The 24975-nt window shown below is 40.8% G+C and overlaps 4 protein-coding genes across 4 annotated transcripts; all 4 read right to left on the bottom strand.

Annotated features, from left to right (window-relative positions):
* Nucleotides 1-6150: 6150 nt before the first annotated feature.
* Nucleotides 6151-6829, bottom strand: LOC119769981 (cuticle protein 16.5-like). The gene is made up of 2 exons (XM_038263953.1): nucleotides 6709-6829; nucleotides 6151-6638 (listed from the first exon to the last, which is right to left on the bottom strand). Exons 1-2 carry the CDS (start codon nucleotides 6721-6723, stop codon nucleotides 6321-6323), a joined length of 333 nt encoding a protein of 110 aa, XP_038119881.1. The 5' UTR covers nucleotides 6724-6829; the 3' UTR covers nucleotides 6151-6320.
* Nucleotides 6830-11759: 4930 nt separating this feature from the next.
* On the bottom strand, nucleotides 11760-12490 carry LOC119769830 (cuticle protein 21-like). Its single transcript, XM_038263520.1, has 2 exons — nucleotides 12426-12490; nucleotides 11760-12359 (listed from the first exon to the last, which is right to left on the bottom strand). Exons 1-2 carry the CDS (start codon nucleotides 12438-12440, stop codon nucleotides 11928-11930), a joined length of 447 nt encoding a protein of 148 aa, XP_038119448.1. The 5' UTR covers nucleotides 12441-12490; the 3' UTR covers nucleotides 11760-11927.
* Nucleotides 12491-17359: 4869 nt separating this feature from the next.
* Nucleotides 17360-18799, bottom strand: LOC119769341. The gene is made up of 2 exons (XM_038261368.1): nucleotides 18184-18799; nucleotides 17360-18008 (listed from the first exon to the last, which is right to left on the bottom strand). Exons 1-2 carry the CDS (start codon nucleotides 18486-18488, stop codon nucleotides 17360-17362), a joined length of 954 nt encoding a protein of 317 aa, XP_038117296.1. The 5' UTR covers nucleotides 18489-18799.
* LOC119769340 lies at nucleotides 18555-23355 on the bottom strand. The gene is made up of 2 exons (XM_038261367.1): nucleotides 18647-23355; nucleotides 18555-18591 (listed from the first exon to the last, which is right to left on the bottom strand). Exons 1-2 carry the CDS (start codon nucleotides 23353-23355, stop codon nucleotides 18555-18557), a joined length of 4746 nt encoding a protein of 1581 aa, XP_038117295.1.
* Between the last annotated feature and the right edge of the window lie 1620 nt (nucleotides 23356-24975).

Below are 24975 nucleotides of genomic sequence, written 5' to 3'. Positions count from 1 at the left end.
GAATCCCGGGATTTTAGATATTTTGTCCAGGAAGTTCCCAAAATTGAAAAAAAAAAACACAAATTTTGGTCTGGAAATTTCGATTTGGTTGTGGAAATTAATAATAAGTAATGAGAATTTAATGCAATAAAATTTCTATTTGGCAAATATTAGCAATAATTTGGCTTATTACGGAAAATTTTGAAAATTTCAGTTTACAGTTCAACAAAATGCCAAGCACTTTGAATATTTTTTATTAATTTTTATTTATTTTTAAAAGACTTGGTATTAAAGTTACGTATATTTATGAATTTGAATGAGCGAATCTATGATTTTAAGCTTGAGAAACTTAACAAATATAATGAAAACATACATTTTATCATTGTTTCAAAATTTTCCCGGAATCCCGGGAAATTCAAAAACCGGGAAAATTAGACACCCTAGTCCATACAAATTCCCATATAAATTTGACAGCTGTCCATACAAAAATCGTATCGGAATATTCTAGAATCTCTATCTTAAGAACAGAATTTCTGTTTAATTTGTTGTCTCCAGTAGTTTTAGGTAGAGCTTATCGAAAAGGAAGAGACCGGCCGAATAACCAAAAAAAAAAAGGGAAATATACAAAGTGTCCATCGGAGAAGACATATTGTGGGACTAGCTTGATGCAGCCCGAATCCAGTGAACAATTGCATGTATTTGAGGTGTGATTTTAGCAGTCTCATTCCAAGACCTGCTTCCCATTAGCATAAGTGTTGATCATGGCCACACTTCCTAGCAGCAGAAGAAATTTCGAGTGATGACCATTTAACGGGTGGTGCACGCAGTCGATCATGCACAACCAGAAGAGGTGCAGAAGCTGCAGACGGGATTGGAAACTTTGAACAGTTGAAGATTCAGGACACAAGTGACGAGACGATCAAATGGATTGAAGTCCAAGATTTCTGATTTGGTGAGATCTTTCCATTTTGAATTTCAGAAGATTCATTCATTTAAACTGACATACAAACATAACATTTAACAAAATATTTTAATTATTGCAAATGAATTGTTGGATTTTTTTTTTATTGATCTCTTTGTGATTGGATAATCCAATTTGCTCTCCATCTGCATTAACTATTTCTTATTCCTGATTTTCTGTTTTTGTTTTGCTCCCTATCATCTCCCTTTATCTATCTCTTTTATGACCTTGTGAGGGGATCATCGATCCATCCGCATTGACACACTATCTTTTCATTTTTCGTCTTGTCTTTCTTCTTATTTTTCATTGTTTTTTTTTCACACTTACTACCAGTCTTTGTGAGGGGATACTGAGCTCGATTTGCTCTCCATCCGCATTGACCTTTTCTCATCTTTGATTTTCCTTTTTATCAGTAGTTAGAACCAAAGCCGGGGATTGAGTAGGGAGCATCAGGGCAGTGGACTGTATGCTGTAATGGCGGAGACTGGACGTGGATAGTGGAAGACCAGAACTACGTCACAAGGGGGAAATAGTTTATTAATTATACAATTCAAAAGGATTGTCTAATTACTACATCTATTGACCTCTGTTAGTTTCCAGCTGTCTGCCGCGCCCTTTTAGGCCCCCAACAGGGTGCGAGCCCTGTTTTCAGCTTTGTCTGATTTTTTTCGGAGTTATTGGAGGTTACTGTCGGAAGGAGATTCTCTTCCCCTGAGGACACCGTGAGTGATTTTGCTTGTTCGCGTCCGACCATCCCTGTTTGGCCCTTCATACGGCAGTAATTTGAAGATGCTCCCTTTAAGTCTGAGCCACTGTAATTCTAGGCAACCGCTACATAGGTCATCCTTGTGGCCCTGTTGGTTATCACATCGAATCAAATCAAAATCCAGTAGTTTTAGGTAGAGCTTATCTTTACAATTCGGGAAAAATTGGCACACTTTTATATTCAGTAAAACAATAAAATAAAAATAATTTAGTTATAATGCACCGTTTTTTAGATAAGTCTATCTTTTTTATATTTAAATTTTTGATAATGTTTAACAATTTGTTGGTTGCTCAGCAACTATTGATCTAATTTTCAATTTCAACAATTTTTTAAAGATGTTCTTGTCTTTTTGATCTCTTTTAATGTTAGTCTTAAATTCTCGACATTTAAAATCCAACCAATTATAACCTCAGCAAACAAGAGGTCCAATCTTAAAAGTTGCTTGGACTTATTCATAATATTGAAAATGAATTAATGGAGATAAATTCTTTTTAACCAAGTTAAAAAAATATTTATATCAAAGCTACCAAATTTTATTTTCCCTATATGCCCTATTGGTCTATTTTTATCTTTTGAAATTTTGAAATTGATTTATTTAATCGAAAAGTGATAAGAATTGTTTTACCGTAAACTGGGGTAAATTGGGACACATGGAGCGGATTGGGACAGTAGTTTGACCATGTTTGAGCACAATATTTTGATTTTTCTTGTTGGTTTCGGTTAGAACAAACTCAGGCCAACAAAATGTGTACATCCATTTCCAAATTCAAAAGCTTTAAGTGCTCTAAAACCTGCTGTCCCTATTCAGACTGTAGTCCTGATTCACCCCAGGTTACGGTAGAGAGTTTAATACAAATAAAAAAAAACAAAAATAATCGATGGCCAGAATTGCTTTATCTAATCTAATCTAATCTAATCTAATCAGACCCTAGCGCAGCCAATCTTTCGAAGGGATCCTGGAGAGTGCCTTAGGTTAGATGACGCCTAGCACTCTTCTTGTCATTTATTAACATTTGTAGTGCGCCATTGCATCAGAATGCATTAAAACAACACAAGCGTTAAAGCGGCCAGGCCTACTGCGTAAAGCCGTATCGCAGAGATGATTCGTAATTGGGTTAAGTTTGAGCACTGAGTGTTCGAACAACAACACAATTCTGAATCGACAGGGGAGGAAGAAGCGTGGGGACACACCACCATACGCTCCGTGATCTGGTTGTATTCGTTGGGAGCACCATGCTAAGAAGGTTTGGTACTCCGGGATCCTCTGGGATGGGACATTGTATTTCCACGAATACCCTGGACACTATTTGCCGTGGTTATAGCGCCACAACTCGCTCTCTGTAACAGTATTCCTAATTCCAGTCCAAGTTCACCAAGTCGTCATGGCCTAGTGGTTAGCATTTTTGCTTACCAATCCAAAGGACGGGGGTTTGAACCCCGCCTCGAGTGACTTTGATTTTTCGTTCATATTCATCAATTCAAATTTATGTGTTCTTAACTTTCTCGTTGGGAGCAGATGGGCATCGAACCCAGAACCATTCGCTTACAAAGCGAACACCGTAGCCAGTCAGCCACGGCCGCTCCAATCGATGGCCAGAATTGCTTTAATTGAAAAACTTGTTTTATGTAAATCTATCTAGATTACAACTAGGAAATAATAATAGAAAAAACATCACAAATTTTAGACCAATTGCAATTTTCTTCTATCTGTTTGGGTCTTTAAAGACAACACAAATTCAATTTTTGTAAGCAACGGTAATATTTCATTTGAAAGCAAACACAAGAATCCTAATTAATATGTATGATTTGGACTTGATTGAAATATGATTTTTTTAAGACTAAATCTTAAAAATCTGATTACTATCCAAAATCCAAGAATGATTGCTTTAAAAATATTATTTCATGCTTTAAAAATTTTAAATAGTTTTTGCAATCGTTAAATGTATTTATTTACTGTTATGTGGATTTATAAAAACCTGCAACTTTGTTTGAGTGTAGCATGAACAAGATCAAGAAGAAAAAGATTTCAAAATATCATTCAATGTTTAAATGAATACTATTTATTTACTTTTATTTTTTCTGTTTCTGATCAAATTTCCGAAAAAATCTTTCATTAATAATGAACCATCATTAAATAAAACATAAGCCTAAAATAATTGCAGTGATTTATAAAAAAATGAACAAATCAAAAATACATAAATGAAAACTAAAAAAAGAAGCATTTGCACTGATAATTATAATTAAATTATAAATAACAAAATTGAAAAAAATTAGTTTCAAAGATTATCAGATAAATATGATTTCCTGTTATTCACCGAAATTGTGGTGAAAAAATATAATCGTTCAAGAGTGAAATCAAAGTAGATCAACATTCTGATCTGTCTTAAATTCTACTATAACTCATAAAAATTTGAAGTTTTAGGCTTAAGCGATGGAACAAAAGTTCAATGAATGAGATTGTGCACGCAAATCTAAGGATATTTTTCTCAGTTGAGCAATTCTCTACCAAAACCGGAAATGGATTTTATTTGTATTTTTTGATTTGGCTCAAACTGTGTAGGGGCCTTCCCTTTGACCAAATAAACTATTTTGTGTGATTGGTTCATCCAAACAAGTCTCCATACAATTTTGGCTGCTTTCCATACAAAAAATGGTATGTAAATATTCAAACAGCTGTAACATTTGTGTGAATTTTCTGATCAATTTGGTGTCTTGGGCAAAGTTGTAGGTGTTGTTGAGGACTTTTGAGAAAAAAAATGTACACGGAAAAAAATTGCAGATTTTTTAACTACTTTTTTTTTCACTAAAACTCAATTTCCCAAAATACGTATTTTTTTCGATATTTTTTGATATGTTTCAGGGGACAAAAATCCGCAACTTTTGAGCCATAAAGAAACATGGTCAAAAAATCTGCCGCCGAGTTATGATTTTTTTTTAAAAATAGTGATTTTTGGAAAAAATCGAAGTTTCATGCAAAAACAAGTTTGACATTATTTTTGAATGCAAAATTGAATTTGCAATCGAAAAGTACTTTACAGATTTTTTGATAAAGGGCTCCGTTTTCAAGATATAGCCACCGAAAGTTTGATTTTAGTGAAATATTTGCAGTTTTTCAATTTTTAAAAATAGTGACCATGAGTGACCACTTCTAAAAATATTATTTTTGAAAAGTTCAGAAAATTTGCTATACAATTGTCTAAGAGAAATTGAAGATTGGACCTCGGGTTGCTGAGATAGAGCCGCTTTAAGAAAAAGAAACACGAAAAATGAAGTTTTCTTAATCTCACTAAAACAACCCACCATTTTCTAATGACCATATCTCAGCAAAAAATGGTCCGATTTTCAATTTTAATATTAAAATTGACATGAAAATTCGTGAAATTTTCCGATATTTTCGAAAAAAATATTTTGAATTTTTATAAATCAAGACTAGCATTTTAAATGTGCGTAATATTCAATGTTTGGCCCATTTAAGATGTTAGTCTTGATTTAAAAATTTTCAAATTATTTTTTTCGAAAAGATCGGAAAATTTCACGAATGTTTCATGCGTTAACATTGATAATCGGATCATTAGTTGCGGAGATATCGTCATTAGAAAATGGTGGGTTATTTTGGTGAGATTAAGAAAACTTCAATTTTCGTGTTTCTTTTTCTTAAAGCGGCTCTATCTCAGCAACCCGAGGTCCAATCTTCAATGTCTCTTAGACAATTTTATAGCAAATTTTCTGAACTTTTCAAAAAAAATATTTTTGAAAATGGTCACTTATGGTCACTATTTTTAAAAATTGAAAAACTGCAAATATTTCGCTAAAATCAAACTTTCGGTGGCTATATCTTGAAAACGGAGCCCTTTATCAAAAAATCTGTAAAGTACTTTTCGATTGCAAATTCAATTTTGCATTAAAAAATAATGTCAAACTTGTTTTTGCATGAAACTTCGATTTTTTCCAAAAATCACTGTTTTTTTTTCAAAAACTCGGTGGCAGATTTTTTGACCATGTTTCTCTATGGCTCAAAAGTTGCGGATTTTTATCCCCTAAAACATATCAAAAAATTTCGAAAATCAAAAAATACTTATTTTGAGAAATTGAGTTTTAGTGAAAAAAAAAATTGTTAAAAAAATCTGCAATTTTTTTTCCCTGTGCCTATTTTTTTCTCAAAAGTCCTCAACAATACCTACAACTTTGCCGAAGACACCAAATTGATCAGAAAATTCACTCAAAAGTTACAGCTGTTTGAATATTTACATACCATTTTTGTATGGACAGCAGCCAAAATTGTATGGAGACTTGTATGGGTGAACCAATGACGCAAAATCGCTTATTTGGTCATAGGGAAGGCCCCGACAAAGTTTAAGTCAAATCAAAAAATACAAAAAATAAAAATGGTCGAAATCGGCCGATTTTGTAGAGAGTTGCTGAGTTGAAAAAAATGCAGAATTTGTTTTTTTTTTTCGTGTGTATTTAAATGCGTTTGTTTGTAATTTCACAGTTGACCAGACAAAGAATGGTTGTTTGAAGGGTTCAAGTTCAGCTTATCCTAATCCAGCGTAAATTCCAGGCAGTTCCGTTTCCATTTTTCAGCAGTATTCCAAGTGGTCAGCGGTATCCGCTCTAGTACACGGTGGCATACGGCGAGTAAGCCGAGTAGACAACCGGGGCAGCTCCGTAGGTGGTGGCGTACGACGGGTAGGCTCCGTAGGTGGCCACCGGAGCGGTGTAGGTGCGGTAAGCGGCCGGGGCAGAGTAGGTCGAAACGGCAGCCGGAGCGTAGCTGGAGTAGGCCACAGCTGGGGCAGCAACTCCATGGTAGGTGCTGGAGCTGTACACGGTCGGGGCAACAGCACTAACCACCGCGGGGGATGAGTAGGACACCACCGAGGACACTCCGGGGCGGGCGGCCACGGCGGCGATGGCGAGGGCAGCGATGAACTGTAGAGGGTGAAAGATTGAAAGGTTAGGGCAATGAATGCTAGAGGTGAACCGTTTAGAAGAAACTTACCAATTTGGCGAACATTTTCGAAATTGAGGTGGTTCTACTGTTGCGAGTAGGTGACTTGGGCAGGTTGACTGATTGGCTGTGATTGAAGTTACGTTCCGAAGGTTTTTCCTTTTATATGATATTCTAACTCCAAACGTCCCGGTTTAATTATTGCCCCCAAAAAAATGCTTACCAAACCAGCATTTCGCGTATATATATCAAGTGTGTCCATCCGTAATAGGCGGCGCGAAGAACGCGGGAGACTTCAACGAGGGGAAGGTAAAAAACAGGCGACGAACCGCGCGCTCACCGGGAACGACCGAAAAAAATCGAGCGAACAAAAAAAAAAAGAGTTCTGAATTTCAAACATATACAAGACGGAGCACGTATGTCCAGAACTTGACTGATGACTTAGAACTACCCGGTACGTATTATGATGGGTGGGTAGTTAAGAAATGCTTGACATTTGATAATCATGACCACCGACCGGTTCGGTTGTTTTTTTGTGCGATTCCTGAAGTTGGAGGCTCACGAGTATGTGGCGTAAGGAGCCACACCCATCCTTAAGGATTTGTCGGGAAAGGAAAAGGAAACCTGATTTTGCCAAAAGTTTTTCTGGTTTAACTACATAACTACTTTGACATTTTCAATTTAGAAAATTGTAATATTTGCATAAAAAACCCAAACTAATAACAAACCATTTTTTGCCATGGTTACCCTACGGGTTAAAAAAACTTGATCCAGAATTCCAGAAACCTGCTGATCCGTTTCACTGGTCAAGAACCAGGCTGACATTTCGACTACATGAACGCTTGAGGGAGCAAGAAGTGGTCAATCATCTCGTGATTTGAAGCTTTGTCCAGAGCTGGCTGACCCTCCCCTTTGGGGTAGCTAATAAATGAGGATCAGTGGCTAAATAGTTAGTAAGGATATCGGCATTACGCAGCAGGTTTGAGGCCGGCTGCTTGACGTTATGTACGATCGCGATCTTTTGGAGGCGAGAGCAGTGACTTGGCTAAATGTGAACCGGTGACGCGTGAATCTGGAGCGTCCTTCAGGTAATAGCTGCTTGACATGGTGTTTTGCGAGAAGGCGGATGTTTTCACTGTAGTTATGTAATTACTTCAATCGATTGCCAAAACTAGCCGGAAAGTGCTTGAATAAAAAGTGTAAATGAAGCTTGCTTGTTTTTTTGTATTTAGGGGACTGATTCAATACACACAAAATCGAATAAAAACTGTCTCGTAACTTGGAAAAAACACTTTTTTTTTATTTGGCAAACAAGTTGATAAACCAAAACCGGAAATAGATTTTATTTGGCTAAAACTTTGTGGGGTCCTTCTCTACGACCAAAGAAGTCATTTTTTGTCATTGGTTCCCCCATACAAGTCCCCATAAAATTTTGGCGGTTGTCCATACAATAATGGTACGAAGATATTCGAAAAACTGCAAATTTTGAATTTCAAAATTTAGATCAATAAGGTGGCAGTGCGTGGCCGAATAGTTACGCTGTCCGCTTAGTAAGATGATGATTCTGGGTTCGATTCCCATCTGCTGCAACCTTCCATCGGATGAGGAAGTAAAACGTCGGTCCCGGCCTTGGTTGTTAGGCCGTTAAGTCATTCCAGATGTAGGAGTCGTCTCCATGCCACAAGTACAAACAACACACCAAACCAAGCCTACTCCGGTGGAATCGCTGGCGGCGGTTGGACTCACAATCCAAAGGTCGTCAGTTCAAACACTGGGGTGGAAGGTTCCTTGGAGTAAAAGAGGTTTGGGTGCTCTCCCCATTCAAGCCTTCGGACCTGGGAGGGAGAAGCGAAGAGGTCTTCTTATTCTTATTCATTTTCTTGTTGTTGTTTTTCTTTTTTTGTGCAAGATAATTTCTCTTCCCACTTAAATTTCCAGTCAGTCGTCATCTGCCCTTCTTAACAATACAAATTTTCTTGCAGCACATTTCAAAATAGTGCTCAAGATCGTACATGACTCATATGATGCAACTTTCTCCGCCATTTTTTTTTATTCATAACTTATTTTTATTAGGCCCTCTTCGGTGCCGAGACGAGGGTAGGACCGGAAATCATGAAAGTTACATAAAAAATAATGAAAATATTTTTTTTTTAACTGGGTGCTGAACTCGTTGAAGATCCTCCACAGCTCAGCCGAACTGTAGAGTACCTCCTTGTCTTGTTCCTTCGTGACTCCACAGGCGTGAGGGGCCAGTATTTTGTTTGCTGCTTCCTGCTTGTAGAAGGCGATCCTTCTGTTTTTATCCGGAACCGCACCCGACAGCGGAGGAAACTACAGCGCCGTAAGCGTCGGTACTGCCGGACTTTGTTTTCTGTTATTTTCCATTCTGGTTGCAATAAAATGCAAAACCCGAGCTGTGGAGGAAGTGAAGTGAATTCGCTGTGACATGATCATTCTTCCGAGATGCCGGCTTTGCAGAGCGATTGTTTGAAAAACGGTGGCTAATGTTAAATTGAACGATCTTAATTTTTAGGCAAATTTTACTTATGATGATTTTTTCCAAAAAAAAAAAGAAAACGTTCTGCTTCCTTTTGCTTCATGTCAACCTCCAGCTCGCCGTTTTTCCCTTTTTGTTCCTATTTTCGTTCAGAGAATTTGCTTCACTTCCTCCACAGCACGGGTTGTACTGAACGATTTATATATTTAAACACATTGACTAACTACTACTAACTAAATAAGTTTAAGTACATGTATGTAAGACATAACATTGATTGATTTACGGTCATATTGGAAATATATCTCATGAATACATATTTGCAACTATATCTTATCAAAAATTATCAAAACTTTACCAATAAATAAAGTTAATTATTTTATTTTATCCTCTGTTGTATTCAATGAATTGTCTCAGTCCGAAAAAACATTTGCAAATTTAAAAACTTTTTTAAATTTATTTTCTTTCAAACACAATACTACTCTAACCATATAAGAACAGTAACACAAATTGAAGGCGGCTCTCACTGACAGTTCGCAAGTGGCTGACATTGACAACTAGGTGTATTCTTCTCCGCCCGAAAAAAACAATTAAACAATTAAACAATTAAACAATTAAACAATTAAACAATTAAACAATTAAACAATTAAACAATTAAACAATTAAACAATTAAACAATTAAACAATTAAACAATTAAACAATTAAACAATTAAACAATTAAACAATTAAACAATTAAACAATTAAACAATTAAACAATTAAACAATTAAACAATTAAACAATTAAACAATTAAACAATTAAACAATTAAACAATTAAACAATTAAACAATTAAACAATTATACAATTAAACAATTAAACAATTAAACAATTAAACAATTAAACAATTAAACAATTAAACAATTAAACAATTAAACAACTAAACAATTAAACAATTAAACAATTAAACAATTAAACAATTAAACAATTAAACAATTAAACAATTAAACAATTAAACAATTTAACAATTTAACAATTTAACAATTTAACAATTAAACAATTAAACAATTCAACAATTAAACAATTAAACAATTAAACAATTAAACAATTTTACCATAACAAAAATCTTTTAAAAAAATAAACAATTAAACAATATAAAATATGTTTTAGAATACAAATCACACGAAAACGAATGTTGTTACAGAGCACAGCCATTAAAAAAATCTTAGCTTTATTCGAACCATAAAAAAACTAATTTGTTTGAAATGTTTCAGGTTATTGATGAAAATCATTGTGTCGCCCAGTTTTTTTTTAAATGTTTTAAAGAAAGAGCTGTGTGCTGAAGTGAACGTGATTTTCGAATTATCCGCTATGTTCAAGATCAAGCGTGTCATTGTTTTTACAGCTGAATATATTTTGGCAGTTTGATGTTATAGTTTTCGCTGAGTAATAAAGTGTTTTGCGACTTTTAGTTTTTACACTAAATGTTGTCACATGAGAAATGTTTGCGTCGGAAGTCGGTAAAATTTAGTGAAGCAAAAAATGAAGTGAGGGTTTCTTGTTATGATATTCCCGTTTTAAATCCAATTACAACGCCTGGGAGAATAATGCCCAAGTCTTTTACAAGCAAATGAGCACAAATCCATTGATTCGAGCGAACTCAATCGATAAAGACAGCTTCCATATGGACAAGACCCCAACGACTCCAAATCAACTTCCAATCTTAATTTCGACTATCGTAAGCCTTGTTAATTCCAACTTCAGGTTCTTAAAATTCCCGGCGCCATCGACAATTTATTTTTGACGAAAAGAAAACCAACAATTGCGAATGATCTATTAAAATACTTGCCAACGTCATTAAGGGGTTACATACATGTAAATCGTCAAAAATGTCAGAGGTTGGTATGAGCACACATTTAAACTATTTTTTAAAACTTTTTGCAAGGCATTAAAATATATATTTTCATCTATTAACAAAATAAATATGAAGACAATTGGATATACCTTTGCCGAGATATAACTATTTAAAGTTAGCAGTTTCAAAAAACGGGTGCCACGATATCTCAACACTGCTTTGATCAAATCGGCTCACAATTTTGGTGAAGACTCGTTGAACCGGTCATGTGTGCATGACGAAGACCGATTTTCAAAAACTTAATTCTAAAAAAAGATAAAAATATTTTTATGTTTTTTGTATAAAAAATCGTCAGTTTTTTGATTTTTGTATTTTTTTTAAAAAGCAAAATTTCAAAATCAGGCTTTGTCATGCACACGGAATATGTCTTGAGAGTCTTCACCCTAAATTTCAGCCAATTTGGACCATCCCATCTCGAGATATCGTGGCACCCGTAAATCAACTCGGTGTTTAGAGAAAAACGTATCCAAAGTTTGACAGTTCGCTTTGCGCATGGCAAAATTATGAACTTAATTCGTCTCTTACTCAGTTCAGTCACGAAATATCTTCATGAAACTTTCAGGAGTGATTGAAAATCATCTTTTTAGTGAATTAAGTGATTTTTCTGTAATATGAAATTTTGTGATTTTCTACATGTATGTAGCCTCTTAAATTAATTTAGATTGAAAAAGATTCCGAAATGGAATTAAATTGTCTACAAAATGCAAAACTAAAATTTTCATTATTCTTGTTTCATATATTTTGTTTCCTTCTTATCTCACTATCGCAACAATAACATCACAAGTCTTGGATCGAGTTCGTCCAAGCCATAACGATCTGCATCTACACACGCGCATTCAGTCCTTGGTTGGTGGTTGGTCACTTCTTCAGCAGCAGCTCCTCCTTACAGCAGGTACGGGTTGTACCGGTAGGCCGCGTACGGGGACGCCACATAGGGGGCGGCGGCGAACGGAGCAGCAGCATAAGGCGCAACACCGAACGGGGCAGCAGCATAAGGAGCGGCGAAGGCACGTGCCACCGGGGCAATTGGGGCGGTGTAGGCCAGAGGAGCTGGGCCAGCAGCATAGGCCACCGGAGCGGCGACCTTGGCCACGGCCGGAGCGTACGCCAGGGGAGCGGCAACGGGGGCGGCGGTGTAGGCCAGCGGTGCGATTCCGTTGTAGTTCCGGGCGACGACTTGCGAGCTCTGGGCGGTCACGAAGGCGGGACCAGCCGCGGCCACAACCGGAGCACTGTAGGCAGCGTAGGCCGCCGGGGCAACCGCGAGTCCGGGCTTGGCGCAAACGCACGAGATGGCCAGGGCGGCGATGCAGATCTGTGGAAAGAGTTGGGATGAATTGATAAAAGTTGATTTTGAGAAGCAAGAAGTTTAGGTACTAACCAGCTTGGTGAACATCTTGGATTGTTTTTGAGGGTTGAGTGTGTATTGATTGAAGTGGTCGAGTTGACTATGATTCTTCAACCGTCAGTACGTACTTTTATATGATTAAACAATTTTGTTTTTGACCAGCACTTGCTTACCCCTCTCCGGAGGGAAGTCTCCGAGGCATTCTCAACAAATCGTTCGCAAAATGTCGGCAGAATTCAGTTCAAAGGTGGTGGGCACATTTTTCGAAAATGCTCCCCCCAAGCCGAAAGGTGTTTCATTCATCAAAGAGACACCACATTCTTTTCGTCAAGTGTAAACTGACCACGGCGGGTGATTAAAATTCAAAGCATAGCCCGATAAGTAAGTCGCGCAAAACCCCGCGATTACCCCGCAGCAACTTCTCCGAGCAATCGGATGGAAGTAGTTCAGCTATTGGGACAACCTTGACGGGGTTGGGAAAGCCGCGGAACACGCGGTGAGGTGAAATGTTGCCACTAAAACAGTAGCGCAAATGCGTGCGCGTGATGGATGGATTTTCGCCTAGTTTGGGAAACTTTTATGACCTATTGAAAGAGCACTCGTACTCGCAGTACAGTTAGAAGTTCAAGGTTGGCACAGTGGTGGTCGTGACGGTTTTGTTGGTGACATTGAAATATTTGTTGGTCGATGACACTCTGTTGATACAATTTTATCATCTCATCTGGTTTGAGAGTTCGAATCAATTAAGTACTTCTTATGTTTTAATATTAGTGGTTGAATACTACTGGTTTGCAGGAAACCATCAATTACATGAATCCAGTTTCATTCGATAAAACGAGAATGAAATTGAATATTTATACATACACATTTAGTTATTGATAATACAAAAATAAGCTTTTCAAAGAAAGATCACAAATTTAGCATTCGCCAATATAATAAAGTGGCTATATCTTGAGAAGGGTTATCAGATCACCATAATTAGGCTTAGTGATTTTTCACGCTCGAAAATTGCAAATTTCACGGGGACCTCAATTTTAAAACACCAAATTTCACGCAAATTTCGCGGACCGTAAAAAATGCTAAAATAACTTTGAAAATCTTATGTTAGTATCAAAGAAACTACTTTTCATGCTTCATTATGTTTTATTCTTCAATGAAAAAATCATAAATTTGAACGAGACACAAACAAAATTCTCGTAATTTTCAAAAAATATTCCACATAGTTTATGGATGGGCTCTAAATATATTTTGAAGTAAAATGTAAGGCATGCGTATTCTCATTTATTGAACTGCTTTTTTAATATTCGACTTATAAAGTAAAAAAGTTTTTGCTGATTTGCTTCATTTCATTGAATTTCATATCAAAGCAAGATTTAACAATCTTGTCCAGCAAAAATGAGTGAAATAATTTGATTTTTTTGCGACATTTAGCAAAATAATATTTTCTTTAAGGTGTTTATCGAAAAAAAAAACGAAGTTGACTTTATTGCTGTCGGCCACCATTGCTAGTACCAACCACTAGTGTCTTCCTTTTATCTACAAGGACTTCGCCGCCCTGGGCTCCTAAGTGTATGAAAGTATGGCACGGAGCGACGGCGCCGAATACCCATATTTACACAAAGAATTTTAGAGCGCCCGCCGCGGGATTCGGGAAGATTAAGGTGTTTATCTTTCTTTTCAAAATGTGAATTTTAAATCAAAAGTAAAAAAAACTTTAATTGTAACGAAATCAAAATTTGTATACAAAATGAAAACAAAAACAATGGAAAATAGTATTTTTTAAACTTTCGCGGGAATTATCCACTCAAATAATCAAATATCGTTAAAATTAAACAGGACTCAGAAAAAAAATTAAAAAGTTGATTTCAAAGCTTTCATTTTATTTTTAATAAAACAAATCATGATTCTGTCAATTCCTTTTGAAACAATATCTTTCAAATAAAATAGGAGTAAAATTGTTATTACAGCAAATGGAAATATTACCTACTTAACTTAGTAAGTTCCTAAAAACACTGAAAAATCTGAACAATTCTTCAAATGTTGCATATCAAGCTTTTCAATGGAGCACTTCCATTCGAGCAGTTTTTGCTTTTTTCTACAATGTATTTCTTATGGAGCGAACTTTCAAAAACTTTTCGACTGCGGGTGCTCCATTGAAAACTAATAAAATTAACTTAAATAGTCTGTATGGATCAAATATTTATTTTGTTGTTATTTTGAAAAAAAAAATAAACATGACTGGTAAAATTGATAAATTTCTCAAATTTCGATTTCGTGGACGGCGAAGGTCCACGAAATCGTCAAAAAACACTAACCCTATGTTAGTAATTGAATAAGGGTATTCACTCACTTAATTCTACAGTAGTTCATAAGATTATATTTATTCCTATTTGAGTTAGACAAATCATTTTGAGAAAAATCGTAACAGTTTCACACAAACATAAAATTTCACGGGATTTCGCGGAAAAAGACAAATTTCACGAATTTCACGCTGTCCGCGAAATCGTGAAATTTCACTAACCCTAACCATAATGTATGACTCATAGGAGAAATTATCAATTACCTGTCCTTCTATGCCATAGAATATGGACTTATTATGAATATGGGCTTCATTAAAGCTAGAGGGTGACGAGCGGGAATTCCCGGAAAAAAAATCCCGGGAAATCCACCATTTTTAGACCTCTCGATTCCCGGGAAATTTAGGCGAGACTCCCGGGAAATTTTATAATTATAAATATCGAAGTAAAATTATATAAACTTAATTTTTTTTCTTCAATTCAAAATTATGGATGTTCAATGGTTGACTTTCATGTTTAAATTAACCAATGCTTCTCTAATCTTATTTTTTCACATATTTCATTGATAATCGTGGTTGCCAGGTTGCCAGAAAAATCGTTTCTCTATTCCACATTTTGACAGGTTTTTTTTCTGTGAATTTCAAACAACTTTTCGATTGAGAGCAGTTCTCTACGAAATCGATCTTTTTTTTTGAATTTTAATTTTTGTATTTTTTTATCCGGCTGAAACTTTTTTGGTGCCTTCGGTATGCCCAAAGAAGCCATTTTGCATCATTACTTTGTCCATATAATTTTCCATATAAATTTGGCAGCTGGCCATATAAAAATGATGTAAAATTCAAAAATTTGTATCTTTTGAAGGAATTTTTTGATTGATTTGGTGTCTTCGGCAAAGTTGTAGGTATGGATATGGACTACACAGAAAAAAACGATACACGGTAAAAAAATAATGATTTTTTATTTAACTTTTTGTCAATAAAACTTGATTTGCAAAAAAAACTATTTTTATTTTTTTTATTTTTTGATATGTTTTAGAGGACATCAAAAGCCAACTTTTCAGAAATTTCCAGGATGTGTAAAAAAATTTTGAGCGAGTTATAAATTTTTGAATCAATACTGATTTTTTCAAAAAATAAAAGAATTGATCGCAAAAATTTATCAACTTCATTTTTCGATGTAAAATCAAATTTACAATCAAAAAGTACTTTAGTGATATTTTGATAAAGTGCAACGTTTTCAAGTTAAATCCATTTTTAGGTGACTTTTTTGAAAATAATCGCAGTTTTTCATTTTTAAAATTAGTGCACATGTTTGCCCACCTTTGAAAAAAATATTTTTGAAAAGCTGAGAAGATTCTCTATTTTTGCATTTTTAAACTTTGTTGATTCGACCCTTAGTTGCTGAGATATGGCCATGCAGAGGTTTCAAAACAGGAAAATTGATGTTTTCTAAGTCTCACCCAAACAACGCACAATTTTCTAATGTCGACATCTCAGCAGCTAATGGTCCGATTTTCAATGATAAAATATAAAACATTCGTGAAATTTCCGATCTTTTCGAAAAAAAATATTTTAAAATTTTTTAAACCAAGACTAACATTTCAAAAGGACCAAACATTCAATGTTACGCCCTTTTAAAATTTTATTCTTGGCTTAAAAATTTTGAAAATATTGTTTTTGAAAAGATCGGAAAATTTCACAAATATTTCATATTTTAACATTGAAAATCGGACCATTAGCTGCTGAGATATCGACATTTGAAAATGGTGTGTTGTTTGGGTGAGACTTAGAAAACATCAATTTTCCTGTTTTGAAACCTCTGCATGGCAATATCTCAGCAACTAAGCTTTTCAAAAATATTTTTTTCAAAAGTGGGCAAACATGTGCACTAATTTAAAAAAAAAAATGAAAAACTGCGACGATTTTCAAAAAAGTCACCTCAAAATAGCTATAACTTGAAAACGGTGCTGTTCGCGCGTTGGTATTTTAACGATTTTCGGACACTACACATAAACTCGCACTTTACAAGATTAAAACACGGTTTATTCACGCGAACTGAAACAAACGTTTATTAAAACGCGAGGGTCACTTGGTGACGGTTTATTCTCGACTTTGAAGTCCTAAAGTAAAACTACTTCGGCTGACCGGTGAGACACTCTTTCTCGCGATGTCCAGCAGAGCTACGACACTCGCGGAGTGGGATTCTGCAAATCAGAATTGGAGATCACAACTGATCTCTGATGCGAGAAGGTACAGCTTGGGCAAGGGGAATAAGGGTTTCAAAGGGTTTACAAATTTATCTCCTAACTCGCTTCAACATAACCGGCCGCCTTGAAAGCTCCCAGGTTTCAAAACATCTACTCTCTCTCTCTTCCTCCTACAGCTATCCTGGGAGATCTCTTCGATAGCTTATCACTAATTTTGTTTTGATTCCTACTTTCTACTATTACACGATCGGCTTATATACTAACACAAAAGAATCAGGGTCAAGATTGGGACGAGTACATAGATTTTTCTTCTGTGGACGATACGGGTTCTTTTGTTATCTGGACTGTAGATTGGCTCAGTCTTCTTCTGCTCTCGGACTGCTGCAAATCACACGTACAGACACCTCATCGCTTGGACTGGACTGCTGCACCGACGGCCTACTTCGACCTGGATTATGCTGCTGCTAGTGCTCATACATGCTTCGACGCCGACTGTTGACCGCAATGCTTGGACTGCTGATCATGCTGCTGAATCTTGACGATCGTAATCTGGAGTATGCGCTGTTGTTGAGATTCGGTGCTGTTGTTGTCTTCTTCTTGAGCTGCTCTTCTTGACGTTCTCGTGCTGCGACGTGTAACCACTTCGGGACTGGTTGTACTGCTGCGGTGTACTTGCTGGGGTTAGACTGCTCCAACCGGACTGTTGCACTGCGCTCTCGGCTCAGATCTTGTGCTGCTTGCGGGGGCGTAGTGCCGTGGTTCGTGACGCGGGCTGGTCCGCGCATTTCGTGCCGTGCTATCTGAGAAATGAGAGGGTGCTTTTTTACCTTTATAATCACAACATAAAACGACTTGCCTGGTTTGCGGAGACCACCGTCCGTGGCCTCCGCGGACGTCCCTCGGACGTCGACGCTCTGCTTACTGCTGATGTGGTTCGGAACTCGTACTTCTTGGGTGCTCTGCTGGTAGACCGTTGACTTGCTGGCTTCTGTTGCGTAGGTTCTGCGTTGTGACCGCCTGGCGAATTGATCAGATTCGCTGACGACCGCTGCACGGACCTCGAGAACGGATTGTACACTCCGTCTCGGCTCGCCGTCGAAGATTCGATCGTACCTCAAAGTAGCAAATGGTGGGGGTGGCTTTTAGTTCCGATACCGACTGTGGGGTGCCCTTGTGGCTACCGTTGACGCTTGGCCTCCTTTATTCTTAACCCATGACCTGACTGTAGCGCTTAGCTACTCCTTAATGCAACATGCATGCAACCAACACCGAAACGACACATTTTTACCTCATTTGGACGAGACAACTGGACTTGCGTGACTTCGCCGGGTCTGGTTTGGACGGACCAGAGGGGCGTGGGCGTGAACGACTGGCAAAAAAGAACTCGGTTAGCTTTTTGAATGGAGAAATAATACACAACTTAACTGGGAGTGCGGAGGCCTCCCGGCCTCCGCCGGTGGAGGAGAAGCTAGTTCTCCCCTTGCTGCGAAGATGGTACGGTGTTGTCGCGTATTGGGAGGACGCAGATCTTAGATACGCCTCGCTTGAATGTACCGTCCTTAGTCCGCACTGTGACAACTCGGACACGTCCATCTTGCCCTGGGTGCACCTCGGTGACACGTGCCAGGGGCCACTTCAGTGGTGGGATGTTTTCGCACATCAGAACCACCGTCGTGCCGACTCGTATGTTGTCCTTCTGCTGGGTCCATTTGGTCCGATTGTGGAGATCGGAGAGGTATTGAGTTGTCCACGTCTTCCACAGGGTTTGCACATAGTGCTGAACTGCTTGCCACGCTGAAAGTCGGTTTTCCGGAATGCCATCCAGATCTGGTTCTGGGATGGCCACGAGTGGACGATGAATGAGGAAATGCCCCGGTGTCAGGGCCTCAAAGTCGTTCGGGTCGTTGCTTAGCGGGGTCACAGGTCTTGAATTTAAGATCGCTTCGATTTGGGTCAGGATTGTCTGCATCTCGTCGTAGAACAGCTTGCGAGCTCCTACGGTTCGTTTCAACAGCGTCTTGAACGACTTTACGGCGGACTCCCACAGTCCACCGAAGTTCGGGGTGCGCGCCGGGATGAACTGGAACTCAATGCGGTCTGCTGCTGTCTGCGCGACCACTCTTGCCTGGAACTCTTGGTTCAGGAACAGTCTGTGCAGCTCCTTCAATTCTCTCGAAGCCCCCACGAAGTTTGTTGCGTTGTCGCACTTAATCAGTTTGGGTTTACCGCGGCGGGCTGAGAATCTCTTGAGTGCTGCTAGAAACGCTTCTGTGGTCAGGTTTGCCACCAACTCCAGGTGTACCGCTTTAGTGACGAGGCAGACAAAAACAGCGACGAAACATTTCACCGGAGATCCACGGCGCAGACCGTGAACCAGATAGAACGGTCCGCAATAGTCAACGCCAACTCTTTGGAATGCGAAACACGGGTTGACTCGCTCGGGCGGGAGGTCCGCCATCAGTTGGTTCTGGACACGTGGTCTAGCTCGAAAGCAGCTTACGCACGAATGAATCACCTTGCGTACCACGTTCCTGGCGCTGGTCGGCCAAAACCGTCCGCGCACAGCTGACAGCAGCAGTTGCTGTCCAGCGTGGTACAGGTTCACGTGGTAGTCAGCGATAACAATTTCGGTGAAAGGATGGCGATGGTCCAGGATGTACGGATGTTTTCGACTCGCTGAGACATTGGCATTCTGCAGCCGGCCGCCAACACAGAGTAGACCATCTACCAGCTGTGGGTTCAGTGCAGCAATCCTTGAGTTGTTCTGCACTTGGTGACCTCTTTTCAGGTCAGCGATCTCTTGTTGAAAGCATTCCTGCTGTGCGATGCGCACCAACGGCTTCAGTGCATCCTCGTACTCCTCACTTGTGATCGATCCGAGCTTTTTCGAATTTTGGTGAGCCTGCTTCGCGTTGTGGCGGAATCGAATACCGTACGCAACACCACGTACTAGACGTGTGAGCGACGAGTTCAGGCTGAAGATGTGACTCGGTTCGATCGTTGGCAACACTGCAGCAACGCTGCGTTCTTCGAGGAGCGATGTGTCGAGATCTTCTTCACGGATTTGCTGAACGTGTGGCCAGTTCGCTTTGTCCAGCTTCAACCAGCAGGGTCCATGGAACCAGAGAGATTGGTACTGCAACTGGGCTGGCGTCATCCCGCGGGAGATTATGTCAGCCGGGTTCTCGGTTCCTGGGACGTGATTCCAAATACCGCCTCGAGTGAGATGCTGAATTTCAGAAACCCTGTTCGCGACGAATGTCTTCCATCTCGAGGGCGGCGACTTGATCTGGCACAGCGTAATCATCGAATCAGTCCAGAAGTACGCTTCTGGCTTGAAAGGGAGAGAATTGGCGACTTTGTCGTACAGGTGTGCGAGCAGAAGGGCAGAGGACAACTCCAGGCTGGGAATAGTCTGCTCGGCATCCAACTCGTCTTGTTCAGGATTCGACTGCTCTGCTTGCTCTTCTTCTGGCTGTTTCTGCGACGTCTTCTTCTTCGACTTCTTCTTCGGCTTCGGGATTGGTGCGACTCGAGACTTGGCCGTAAGAAGGTTCACCACTACTTCGCCGTCTTCGTACTCAGTCCGCACGTACAAGCACGCTCCATATGCTTTGGTTGAGGCGTCGCAAAATCCGTGGATTTGAACTGACTTGGCCTTCCGTTCGACTCCTATCCAGCGAGGAACTGAGAGGCCTTCTAGTCCCTTGAGGTTTCGTCTGTACTCCAGCCAAAACTCTTGATCAGCTTCCTTAAGCGGTGCATCCCAATCGTACTGGTGTCGCCACAGCTGCTGTACAAATATCTTCGCTTGGACGACAACTGGACCAGCTACTCCTAGCGGATCCCAATGCATAGAAAGGTCGGATGCAACCACACGCTTCGTGATCTCGCTTGTGCTGTTCCAAGTCGGCGTGGAGAATAGGAAGGTGTCCGATTGAGGCTCCCAGATCAGTCCCAACGTCTTCACGGTGTAGCTTGCAGCGTCGAACTCCAAAATGGACTGACCATCCCTCAAGTTCTCGGGGACTCTCCACAGCAGCTGCTTACAGTTCGAGTTCCACTTGCGTAACGATACTCCAGCAGACTCCATCAACTCCAAGATCTCGTTAATCAGCTTCATTCCCTCTTCCAGATCATCTACGCCAGTGAGCAAGTCATCCACGTAAAAGTCTTGCTTGACAATCTTGGCAGCGAGTGGATATCTTTCTTCTCCGTCAGCAGCCAATCGTTGCAGACATTTAGTGGCGAGATACGGCGCAGACGCTGTACCGTATGTAACGGTCTTCAACTCGAACGTACGCACAGGCTCGGTAGGGGACTTTCTCCAGACGATTCGTTGCAGGGGCCGATCTGCTTCGGCGTTCCTAACCATCCGATACATCTTGGCGATGTCAGCGACGAGTGCGTAGCGGTGGAATCGAAAGCGAATCACGGTGTTGAACAGGTCATCCTGCACAACGGGACCGACCATGAGCCCGTCGTTGAGCGAAACACCAGTGGACGTTGCGCACGAAGCGTCGAACACCACTCGCAGCTTTGTTGTGGTGCTGTCCGGCCGGAGAACAGCATGATGGGGCAAATAGTACTTGATTCCAGAAGAAGCATCATCGACAACTTCTTCCATGTGGTCGAGAGCTTCGTACTCGTGCATGAAGTCAGCATACATCTTCTGCAGTTCTGGATTCGCTGCGAATCTTCTCTCCATTCCCATCAGCCGCTTCACGGCAGTTGCTTTCGACTCTCCTAACCGGCTAATAACGTCGTCTTTCTTCGGCAGAGTTACAACGAAACGGCCTTGTTCGTCCCGTACAGTGGTTTTGTCGAAGAACTCTTCACAAGCAGACTCTTCCAGTGAGTGGGTGCTGATGTTGCGGCACGTTTCGAGTTCCCAGAACTTTGCGAGATCCGCTTGCAGCTGTGCAGTGGAGACGACAAACGTAGACGACTGCTCGGTGGCCGTACTGTTCGGTACGCGCCCAGAAATGATCCAGCCGAACACCGTTTCTTGGAGTGTCGGCCCTTCTTCAGTCGCCTTCTGCTTTCCTTCCCGGAGCAGGTCCATGAAAAACTCCGCACCGATGATGAGATCGATCGGCTTCGACTCAAAGAACTGAGGATCGGCAAGTTGCGTACAATCTGGGAGTTTCCAATGCTCGGGATCAATCGTTGCAGTCGGCAGTGGGATGGTTAGCTTCGGCAACACGTGGAATTCCATCTCCTCTGCGAACGACGATATGGCGCTCGAACGAGGGCAAACTTCTGCGCTGACAACTTTGGTTGAGACTGCAGCTGTAGGTCCAATTCCTTGAATGGACAGGTACGCTGGAGTTTGCTTGAACTTCAGCTTGGTTGAGAAGGACTTCGTCATCAAGCAGTGCTGGGAGCAGGAATCTAGTAGCGCTCTGGCCAGCAGAGTGTTTCCGCGACGATCCTTCACCTTCACGAGCGCAGTCGACAGCAGAATGTTTTGGGTAGGCGTGATAGGAAGTGCAATGCATGCATGGCTTGTGTTCTGCTGATTTGTGTCTGATGCGTTCTGTCCGGTTCTGGCGATCGCATTACTTGTAGTGTCCGTGGCAGTGTTCTGCTGGTTCTGGTTTGTGTTGGCTGGTCTGTTCTGTGGCTGTCTGTTCGGGTTCGCTGTCTGTGGTCTTGTTTGCGTGGGTGGAACGGAGGATCTTGTGATGTGCAGCATCGTGTGATGATTACGGCGACAGTGACGGCACTGTCCTCTTTCGCAGGTTCTGGAGAGATGTCCAGGCTTCAAACAATTCCGGCACAACCTGTTCTGCATCACAAAATCGATTCTTTCTTGCAGGCTCATCGTCTGGAACTTGTTACATTGGAAGGGTGTGTGCCAGGGCTCGTTGCAGATCCGACACCTACCAGACGACGAATTCGCTGCGTAGTTACACACCGCAGGCCTTGATGGGCGTTGATCAGCATTGCTCGATTTCACACGTGCGATGGACTGGAGGATGGAACACTGACTCTTCAGGAACTCAATCACCTTCGTGTACGTAGGAACCTCCTTAGACTTGTGGTGACTCTCCCACTCGCGCAGCGTCGCACTGTCCAGCCGTGAACAGATCATGTGAACGAGCAGGGTGCTCCAGTTTTCCGCCTTCTCGCCGAGCTTTGCGAGCATCTGAAGACTCTTCTCGAACTCGCTTACGAGATGGCTCAGACCTTGGTAGCTTTCTCGTCTCAGCGGTTCCAGCTCGAACAGAATGTCGAGGTAGGCCTTAACGAGCAACTTCTTGTTCTCGTACTTTTCCATCAGCGCTTGCCAGGCCACAGAGTAGTTGATTGCAGTGAAATCGATGTTGTTGATCTCCTGCAAGGCTTCACCAGACAGCGACGAGCGGAGGTATGTGTACCGATCCATGTCCGTAAGATGACCGTTCTGATCAATCAGACTCAAGAACGTATCTCGGAAGCAAATCCATTCCTGCATCTTGCCACTGAAAGACGGAAGTCGAATATCAGGCAGCTTCACCTTGAGAAGACAGGTTGTTGAACGACCACTTGGTTATCCACAGCAACTTCAGGTGGAGCAGGTGGGCGTGGGAGTTTCTCCTCAGCCGAGACTTCAGGTCGATGTACTGCTTCTCAAAATCTGTCACCACCTTGTCCGAATCCTTCAGCATCTTCTCACGCTTCGCCTTGTCCTCAGCAGTTTCGTCATCTTCACCTTCTCTCAGCAGCTCTTCGATGGCGTAGCGGTTGTCGAAGAACTTGTTGTAGATGTCGTCCAGCAGCTCAATCCGAACGCTAACTTGCTTCTCATCCGTTTCAGCTCTGTACTCCTTCAGGAAATCGTCCGTAACAGCCAAGTTGTTCAGCCACCTGCGCTCACGCTTCGTCAATGAACGCAGATCTTCATCCATCTTGCACACGAATCACGATTGACAGCCCTGCAAATTGACTTGACTGACGATCTACTCGACGTTCCACCGCGATTTCCCGAAATTGACAGCGAACTTTCAACCCAAAATATTGACTGCAGCGATGGGAGCTAACCAGAACTTCAGACCAAGAACCAAATTTGCCAGATTTGAGAACCAGACCAAACCAGACCAAGGGACACGCAATTTTGGAGAAAATAGACACAAATGCGATCAATTTCGTTTTTATTGCCATCAGCTTAAGCCAAATCACGCCTCATGCCACCCAATCATGCAATACTCCCTGCCAAACCCTTTCCTTGACCAATCCTTGTCCTGTTTCCGCTCCTGGTCCCGAATCTCCTTCCAGCAACAGCAACGGCAGCGCCCAGGTGCCGCGAGAAATGCGCGCGCGTTGCGCAACTGCAATGGCGCAGATGGTGCAGTAGTAGACCGCGCAATTCCCGGGACAATAGCACCTGCTTTGTCTGGACTCCCCTTTCTTCCTTCGCACAAAGGCAGCACTTTTGTTCCGCGGATTTTCCAATTTTCCACCGTTTTCCGCGTTCCGTGGAGTCGCGAGACACTTATTTTGCGAATAAACGCCACTGTTTGAGCCGTAGCCCAGAAGTTCTTTTTCACATGCACTTTTGCACTTAAACGTTCGTGCACACAAACTGTCCGATCACTTTTTCGCAGTGGACAGGTCCGTTTGTCCGAAAACCGCCCGGTAATCCGGTGCCCGAAGGACCAATGTTCGCGCGTTGGTATTTTAACGATTTTCGGACACTACACATAAACTCGCACTTTACAAGATTAAAACACGGTTTATTCACGCGAACTGAAACAAACGTTTATTAAAACGCGAGGGTCACTTGGTGACGGTTTATTCTCGACTTTGAAGTCCTAAAGTAAAACTACTTCGGCTGACCGGTGAGACACTCTTTCTCGCGATGTCCAGCAGAGCTACGACACTCGCGGAGTGGGATTCTGCAAATCAGAATTGGAGATCACAACTGATCTCTGATGCGAGAAGGTACAGCTTGGGCAAGGGGAATAAGGGTTTCAAAGGGTTTACAAATTTATCTCCTAACTCGCTTCAACAGGTGCACTTTATCCAAATTTCACTGAAGTACTTTTTAATTGCAATATTTGATTTTACATCGAAAAATGAAGTTGAAAAATTTTTG

Source organism: Culex quinquefasciatus, chromosome 3 (assembly GCF_015732765.1).
Source record: "Culex quinquefasciatus strain JHB chromosome 3, VPISU_Cqui_1.0_pri_paternal, whole genome shotgun sequence".
NCBI lineage: Eukaryota > Metazoa > Arthropoda > Insecta > Diptera > Culicidae > Culex > Culex quinquefasciatus.
This window is presented reverse-complemented; position numbering and strand designations above follow the sequence as displayed.